Source organism: Haplochromis burtoni, unplaced genomic scaffold (genome assembly GCF_018398535.1).
Source record: "Haplochromis burtoni strain Fernald_Lab_line unplaced genomic scaffold, NCSU_Asbu1 Contig_404, whole genome shotgun sequence".
Taxonomy (NCBI): domain Eukaryota; kingdom Metazoa; phylum Chordata; class Actinopteri; order Cichliformes; family Cichlidae; genus Haplochromis; species Haplochromis burtoni.
Window position 1 is genome coordinate 225,734 of NW_024582765.1, and position 9,381 is coordinate 235,114.

At 45.3% G+C, this 9,381-nt stretch overlaps 1 protein-coding gene across 2 annotated transcripts in view; it reads left to right on the forward strand.

Moving 5' to 3' along the window:
• Window positions 1-6,076, forward strand: part of tmem200b (transmembrane protein 200B) — a 6,226-nt gene extending 150 nt beyond the window's left edge. Inside the window, exons 1-3 of one of the 2 annotated variants that reach the window (XM_042212990.1) lie at window positions 1-458; window positions 3,114-4,130; window positions 4,226-6,076. The exon at window positions 1-458 is cut by the window's left edge and continues 150 nt beyond it. In XM_042212990.1, the coding sequence (XP_042068924.1) occupies window positions 3,164-4,130; window positions 4,226-4,440 (1,182 nt within the window). In that variant the 5' untranslated portion in view covers window positions 1-458; window positions 3,114-3,163 and the 3' untranslated portion in view covers window positions 4,441-6,076. Of the gene's footprint in view, window positions 459-3,113 lie in introns of both variants that reach the window. The other variant, XM_005944975.2, reaches the window with a different exon arrangement.
• Window positions 6,077-9,381: the final 3,305 nt, after the last annotated feature.

The window sequence follows — 9,381 nt, forward strand, 5'->3', positions numbered from 1 at the left end:
CATTTTTGGATGGTAACCTTTGAAGTATCCAGCACCTCTGTGAGCGCGCCCACGAGTCCAGGACAGCACAGAGAGGAGAGTGTTAGTGCAGCGTTATAGGTGCACCCGAACGGCTCCCTGTGACTCACACCTCCGCTACTTGTTGAGGGACGCTGCTGCTGTCACACGAAGCACCCGTGCGCACCTTTATTTTCAAATCCGCGTGCATGCGTGCGCGCGCGCGCAGCAGGGCTGCTTCCTGCTCACTCGGCGGTGCTGGTGCATGGAGGCGGCTGGGCTGGGCTCTGCTCGGCTTGTGTCCGGCGGAGTTGACGGAGTCAGCGCGGTGTCCCTGCTGCGGATATGTGGGAACGGGTTTAGGGCTGGGCTCGATTCAGCCCTTAACCTTATTCGGAGTCATGCGGACGTTGGGTGTCTTCAAACTACCACCGAGCTGCAACAGGAACTCCGAAATCCAGGCAAGTTCACAGAAGTGTCGGAGTGTGTGAGTGTGAGATTGTGTGTCTGTGGTGGTGCAGTCGGAGTAGCTGGGTGACATGAACTCTTTCATTCTGTGGGTCGGTAACGGTGCCGTGAGCTGCTGTGTTGTCGGAGAGGAATGCAGCAGCTCGGTCATCAGACACATTCCATGTCTGTATAGTGTCAGTGCAGATAGTCCGGCACGGCACGGCACGACAGTGCATGGCTATCCGTAGTTGAGGGACGCCTTATCCCAGTCAGTTGATAATGCTGTGCTGATTTTCACCAGCATTCTTGCAGCTGCTTCATTTCCCTCCGTCTGGGCTCCACGGGCTCAACAAGCTGCTGCATTTGACTGACACGGTTCCACCCGTGTGCACCAGCGAACGCTTTCGCATTTGTTCATTTTCGTCATGTATCACAACTTGTGGCTTCTCGGGAATTGAATTGATCCAGACCAGCTTCCTCTGCCGGCTGTAAACTGCAGATGCACCGTATGACTGGGTCAATGACACACTGAGTGCGGACTTCCAGAGCCACACTGTAGAGAAAGTCCTTTCCAGCAGACGCTGCGCTCCTGTCTGTGTCATTCCTGCGTAATTACATGACCACAGGGTAATCGGAGTTCAGCGCATCATCCGGATCAGGCGTGCATTTACCGTCATGTGCAACCATGCAGCATATCACACCCTTACCGACACAAACTTGTGCCACAGCTGCTGAATGCAGTCTGCTGCTTCTCTCATTTTTGTTACTGCAGCGTTAATCCCACGGCAGAGGGGAATACAGATGTGTGTGTGTGTGTGTGTGTGTACTGGTCAGCACATTTATTTAATACATGGAGATTTAACGACATTTGGTTATCACATGACCAGGGGATAGCTGTGATGTCATCAGTTGATCATTAAGAGAAAATGATCTGTTCAAACTTTTAATGTTTGATCTTATAAACAGAAATCTACCAGTGACGTGTGTAATATTTACCCTGTGTGAAATCAAAGGCCCGGCCTGACGTCAGCCACTAACTTGTGGCACTGGATGTTTTTGTGTTGCCTTCTGAATGTCAACTTCTTCACGACTTCCTGTGTCTGTGGCCTCGGATGAAATGGTGACATGACTTTTTTCCATAGTCAGATTCTTTAACACTGACAGCCTGCTTACATCTCACATTAAGGCGCCTGTACTGATAAAATACTTTCCTGATTGTTTGCATGAATGAATTCATTGCTTTTTCATGTAGGACGCTATTGTAGGGATTGTTGATATAATATCTAATATATAATACAGTTGTTAAAGAATTTAATATCACTGGGAAGTTCACTTGAACATGACAGTATCATTGGGCACAGAAATGTGTGTTTAATGCATGTACTCTTTATTACTACACACAGGCTCTTCTTCATGAACAGAAAGGTTTTGGGTCCTGCTGATATCCACCCTTTCCTCACATTTTCCCAGCAGGCGGTAGTCAGTCTATCGTAGATGCCTCATCTGAGCTTTTATGATAAAATCAGCTGCCTGATAAAACAAGTTCAATGAGAACACTGAGACTGATGTCGGACATTAATGTTTCTGTAAAACGTAAACAACAAGCTGGTTCGCTCTATTTTATGTTTTATATACAAGTCTTTCCACAAAAAGCTGGATGTTGTCTGATGAACCCATATTTTATTCACAATAAAACATATTTAACGTGTTTAAGAGGTCAAGAAAGTTGAAAAACCCAAGGAAACGTATCAACAGACAATAGGCAGGTCAGTGCTTAAGTAAAAAGAATTTGCAGTACAAACACGAGACGTGCAGTGGTTTCAGAACTGTAGCAATAACGTACTTAATGATGGGTTAAGGTACCCACTCTTATACTTGATTAAGAGCAGGCACCCTCATATGTCTTTAAGATTTAGAGCTGAGTGCATTATTACTTTGTGTATTTGGCACTCTTCTTAAGCATTCACAGAAGGACAAAGGGAACATTTTACGCTCTTTGGTGCATGCTGCAGTCACTGCGACTGGCTTTTCCATTTCACTTTTCTTTGTTCATTACTGTACAGGAACTTAGGAAGAACAGCAAATATGTGAGTGCTTCTGTACTTTTGTTTGTACCTCATTTAATTTACAAGCTCTCCACAGATGTGGACGTTTGAAGGTTTTGGTGATTAACTCTGGGGAAAAACCCACTGTCAGGTGGCCAGTAACTACAGTGAGCTCTGGCAGGTCTAAACATATGAATAAGTAAATACTAAAACTGAAAAATACTCCCATTACAAAATATTTTTGAAGGCCTCTTCAAATATTATTCATTTCAAACATTTGCCCCCGTGTCTGTCCTCAGGCTGCCATCTCTGGTTTTCTTGTGCAGTGATAACATGAAGGTTTAGATTAGCATTAATTTTGGCATTAGCCTTTGTAGCCCGAGGACTGAGAGCGTGAAAAAGGTGGGTTAGTGGTGTGTATCACTGTCTGCTGCAGTTTAACAGTATCACCAGGGAGATCCAGACCGAGCTTCACTCAGACAGCCACAATGAATATGTTCACTGTCACCTCAGCCACCATGAAAAAGTTCAGACATCTCTGTACTGTGAACATAGTTGCAGGCATTGCATGTGTTTGAATGAACAGAGACATTAACTCTTTACATTTCCTCCTTCCTAAAGCACTCTGACGGGTTGTGACTCAGACCAAGAGCTCTGGACTAATCTGTGCCATGAAGACCAAGAAGTCTCAAGCAGTTAGGCCAAGCTCACCTGCCTGCCAACCAAAGTCTCGCTTCACCTTACGAAGTAGAAAGAAGAAGGAGAGGTTGATCCGAGGCAAGCTTCGCATCCGCTCCATGCCTGGAGCGTTCCTAGTGCTTGGCGTGGTTGTGGTGGTTGTTGGCACTGCTCTGGCTGTGGCAGGATACTGGCCCTATCAGATATCAAGGTCGTCCATCCTGGGAGCTGCAGATGGGGAAAGCGCCTCTGAATCACAGACTTCCGGCTGGAGTCTGGGACCCAAGGGCTTCCTGTCCACAGCCAGTCTCATTCACAGTGAGAGGATGAAGCTGTTGGGACCAGTCATCATGGGGGTGGGTCTCTTCATCCTCATATGTGCCAACACTGTCCTGTATGAAAACAGGGACAGAGAGACTCAGATGCTGCTGGCCCAGATGCGCAGTGTTATCTGCTCCGTGTCTGCGGCTGTGCCTTCAGCTGACCTTAAAGAAATAGCAGCAGCCAATTCGATGGCCAAACACTACCAGTGGGTTAGCAGTCTACCAGCTGCCCATCTCAACATTCTCTGTCTGCAGCAGCTGGCCACCTCTGAGCCCCTGCTCCAGAGCAGAAGCACCGTAGACCAGGGGCACAGCATGGAGGGTTTCTACCAGCAAGCTGTTCTTCCGATGGAAGGCCTCCACCACCAGGAGTCAAAGCCTCCGTGTTCCGCCAAAGCTTCCCTCTCCAGCTCATGCAATTCCAGTCAGACTGACTTTAATGCACAGCTGGGTGCTAAATGTGAAGAGAGAGCCAGCTGCAGTTCACACACTGGCCCACTTGTTAAGACCAATGTGTGCCTGGTATCTGCAGGCTCCATGTCCACCTTAGGGGTGGATGAAGTTGATGTCCCAGCTGCTCAACCAAGGCGCTGCCACAGTATGAGCTACAGGACTAACCCTTACACAAAGCGAACTGGTAGGTGTATGGAGAGAGAGCACATTCAGGCAAATCAGCTTGAAGTCACTCGTATGGAGGCGAGCTCACAGGTTTGTGTAAACGTTCTTGGACAGGTTGCCGATTCTGCAGAGCAGACTCACCAAAGCTGGCCTCGGCTAGATCTGGGCAATGGCAGACGATACCTGAAACTGGAGAACAAAGAAGACTCGGTGGAAAAACTGCTGGACCAGTTGGAGCACCAGTGCTCTCAGGGGGATACAAGTTTTGGATCTGGGCCTTTCCAGTGATGGCTGCAAACCCAGAATGGAATAATTATATCTCGATTTGATTTCTGTGCAGGGCAGAGAATAACCGAGCCCAGGAATATTTGGAGTACGGCATTTCTATGAGCTCTTTCCCAAGCTTCAGTGGAGTATTGATACACAGCGTTTGCTTGGCTGGATGTGGCAGATGTTTTCTATCATTCAAGGAGATGAACAATATACATCCCCTACACTGATGCAGCTGAGTGGATCACAGTGTTTACTTCTGCTGTTTGGGTTGGCAGCATTGCAATAAATCAACTTGTATGTTGCCAAAATGTGTTTGCCTGTTTCTGGAACACAGCATGCACACAGTAAAAGGAGAGAGAGCAGGAAGAGAGACTGTTTACACTGTGCAGTCAGTTCAGAACCAAACTACTCGGACTCCGGAGTCCATAAAGAGAAATGCAACCAGTGTATGAACATGGGACTTTTTTCCCTATTCCAAATGCAATGCATGACAGTGATGTACAATATGCAATATGTTGCATCTCAATTCTTATGCAAGTGATGTCATTGTTGGTTTTATATGCATAAGTAGTAACAAATGGTTATTCTGATTTAAAACAACTTGGATCTTATTCTCGTGTGTGTGTGTGTGTAGATAGGTGTATACCCATTTTCCTACAGAATTGGTCATGATAACATTGTGCCAAACATCAGAAGACCAGCAGTGGCAGCCTGTACTTCATGTTTGCTGTTCTTGTGTGTTACATTAAGCACATCACTGATAGCTTTAAAATGGACCTTTAATGTTAAAAAACTGCAGCAAAGAGCCAACACCCGATCCTGCAGCTGATGACTGTTGACTAATTTTCTGTTATTTTAGCTATTCCATAAAATGCAAAACATAACATTTTAATTACATGTGTCTTCATTAAGGTTTGATGTCTCGTTATTTACCTTTTAGAGCAGTTCACAAACATTTAATAGTGGTTTATAACCCACGTTAATCCACATTAACATTTAGCAATGGCTGCTTGGGACTATAAGATATTTGTTAAATGATTGTGTATGAAAGCAAAGTGCTACTAATTTAGTAACTAGTCTGTCTGATCATTTGGTTAGTGTTTTTGTCATGACTAAAAATGGTGACCTATGACAATAAGATCCAAGTTAACAAAAAGATTATTGAAGGAAGAATTGTTTGTTGTGCTTCTCCTGGTGAATGCAGTATCATCTTGTAATGAATACAGGGATGCCCCCTTCTTCTGGTGTCCAGTCGACTCTTTCATAGTGTGCCCAGTATTTATGAGGAGGGTGACCAAGCCCCCACACACCTTCCACTCTCGTCACATCATCCTTTGATCAATGGACTGAATGGATTGTGCGGACAAGGCAACCCTGCGACTCCACTTAGATTTAGTAAGGTTGCTGTTACTGCATACAGCTGGGTGTGTGTCATAGAGGAAGAAGACGATGAATTGCAGTCTCCTGGGCGCTCCTTATGTGCAGATGTGCAGGGGCCATCGCTCCATGTTCCTTTGAATCAACACTACTCTGCTTTTCTTTTTGTCTGTGCTGCCTGTTCTGTATGCCACATGTATCTACATGCATACCAAGCAATATGTGCAGAACAACCACTGACTGCCTTGCCCTGTGCTGGACACCAAATTATATAACATTACCATTCCCGTGTTATAAATATAAGGCAAAGCAAAAGTAACATCTTTGCTGTCATCTCATTTATGCACACTGTCCTCTCTACACATATCACTGACAATCCCATTCTTCACAGGAGACCTTGTATATTAAAAACATAGAACTGTGATCTGGACTTTCGCATCCCTCCCGAAATCCTCCTGTTGCAATTATCCTCAGCAAAGCCTGATGTATAGCTCCATATCCCTCCCCTCTCCTTAGCTTTTATTGTTCCTTCAGGGCAGGTATGCAGTCCCTCATGATCTCCTCTTATTTAATTGGTCATTTACAAGATGGCCTCTAGGTTTCTAACAGCTCATAAAGCTAGCAGGCAGGACCTCCTGCGCTCTGTGGCAAAAGTACAGGAAAGTAGAAAATTACAGAGCTGCAAAAAGGTGCAGATGTGAAAAATGAGATCATAATTTAGAACTTTTGTGCCAGACATCGGGTCTTGTTGTCATTTGCTCAACTGGTCTCTGCAAGCTGTCTCCACACTGCCAACCAAAGCAACGAGAGTAGAGGCTTCTGGAGTGAATGGCTTTGTTAAGCATTCAGCATTCAGCCACAGTCATTTGCACATAATTGTTACTGTCCATTAGCTAATGTAGCCAAATACATTAGGATCTGGGAAGCACTGAATAGCAGCATATCCCCAAGAAACCTAGGATCACTGGACTAAATGACTACAGACCCGTGGCTCTGACATCTGTGGTCATGAAGTCATTTGAGCGCCTAGTTCTCTCCCATCTCAAGACCCTCACGGCCCCCCTCCTGTTCGCATATAGAGCCAACAGGTCTGTAGACGACGCCATCAACATGGCCCTACACTTCATCCTGCAGCATCTGGACTCCCCAGGAACCTACGCCAGGATCCTGTTTGTGGACTTCAGCTCTGCCTTCAACACCATCCTTCCAGACCATCTCCGAGGCAAGCTTTCCCAGATGAATGTGCCTGATCCCATCTGCCGGTGGATCACTGACTTCCTGACGGACAGGAAGCAGCATGTGAGGCTGGGAAAGAATGTCTCGGACTCCCGGACCATCAGCACCGGCTCCCCTCAGGGCTGTGTTCTTTCTCCTCTGCTCTTCTCCCTGTACACCAACTGCTGCACCTCCACCCACCAGTCTGTCAAGCTAATCAAGTTTGCAGATGACACCACCGTTATTGGGCTCATCTCGGACGGGGATGAGTCTGCCTACAGGAGGGAGGTTGAACGTCTGGTGTCCTGGTGCAGCCACAACAACCTGGTGCTGAATGCCCAGAAGACAGTGGAGATTATTGTGGACTTCAGGAAGCACACAGCCCCACTCCCCCCCATCATCCTGACTGACACCCCCATCACCTCTGTGGACTCATTCTGCTTCCTGGGTACCACCATCACCCAGGACCTGAAGTGGGAGCCCACCATCACCTCCGTCATCAAGAAAGCCCAGCAGAGGATGTACTTCCTGAGGCAGCTGAAGAAATTCAACCTGCCAACACGGACGATGATGCAATTCTACACTGCAATCATCGAGTCCATCCTCACCTCCTCCATCACCGTGTGGTACGCTGGAGCCACTATCAGGGACAAACAGAGACTGCAGCGTGTTGTGCGCTCTGCTGAGAAGGTGATTGGCTGCAGACTCCCATCTCTGCAGGACCTGTACACCTCCAGGACACTGCGGCGTGCAGCTCGGATCTCAGCTGACCCTTCTCACCCTGGACACAGTCTGTTTGACCTGCTCCCCTCAGGCAGGAGGCTCCGGTCCATTCGCACCAGAACCTCTCGCCATAAGAACAGTTTCTTCCCCTCTGCTGTTGGACACATGAACAATAACCACATGACTGTCCCCGCCACTAACACATGACCCTACGCTGTGTCACTGCATCATTTCATGTTTGGCACCGATCACCACCTGCACTCATGTATATATCTTTCTACGTAGCACTCATAAGTCTTATTCTCATGTATATATCTCATGTATATCTCATGCACATATCTTTCTTTCTACATAGCACTTTAATTCTTATTGTTTGCACTGAAGCACCGCAGCAATTTCCTAATGTTGTAAACCTCAACATCTGGCAATAAACCCCATTCTGATTCTGATTCTGATTCTGATTCGATGATCATCTATAACTGGTCACTGATTTTTATTTCATTTTTTATATACATCTGAACACGTCCATATTTCTGAACAAACTCTATTGCCTTTATTTATGTGGCTGGAAGGAAGATTGTTCTTCGTGGTTGGATCTGTCCAAATAAAAGTTGAACAAAATTCATTATTTAAACAACAATTGTGGCCCCAGAATTCATAGTGGCGCAAATAATCTTGGCCACACCTTAGAGGACATCCCAATGAGACCAGCATGATAAAAAGACTGACTCACACCATATTCAACTCTTTTATAATATTCGGTTTCATTTAGCTCACCAAGTAGTTTTTTTGCAGTCAGGTGTAATTTTTATTTTGCTAAATGCATATGGAAAGCTGTTCCTTATTCTAAAATGAATGTTAAAGCCATAAAACGTACTATTTCAGAATCCAGTTGACATCAGCTCTAAAAGACTGAGGGCCAACATCAGCTGCTGAGGTCTGTTTGCATCACATGCTCAAGATTTCACAGCTGCACCCTACTGAATCTACTCCATCATTAGGCTGTTGGATGACCTGAAAAGTCCCGCTTGTGAACTGAACGAACCCAGCCTATAACTACAATCAATAGGAAATCAAGCCTAAGTTCAACTGCCTCAGAGTTAATATTGTTGGTAGTCTCAATTAATCTGAATTAGTGTGAATTAAAATTAGTTTAATCATTCAGATATTCTATTAACTTTCATCTGGCTCATCATTTTCCAAGAGCTGGAGAATTAAATCCACATTCTCCCATTGATCATTACCCATTTGTTCATCAATTCTGATTCTGGTATTATCTTTATTTGATGCATTCTTGCTCCTGCTGTCTGCTTGTAGCTATAGCTGTTCATAAAGGATTTGAAGTGTGTTCTTTTCCTTGCAGCAACCCCCTAAATTGGCAAAGAACCCTGTCCGGAGACATAAAAGCAGATACTTTGAGCTACACATGCTTCTTTTCATTCTGAAGTAAATAAAAACCTAGTTTAACAATAACCTGATCATAGCAACATTTGTAGTCATCATTTTTGAAAAGCTATATTGCTTTGAAATGTGTTCTTTCTTTGGACCACAAGGCGAGTCCTATTTACTTCAATTACACTAAAGAGAAGGCAGACATCTTTACAGCCAATATGTGGAAAATGAGGAAACTCATACCATAATGATGTACATGGATGAACAACACTACATGCCAGAGGAAAAAT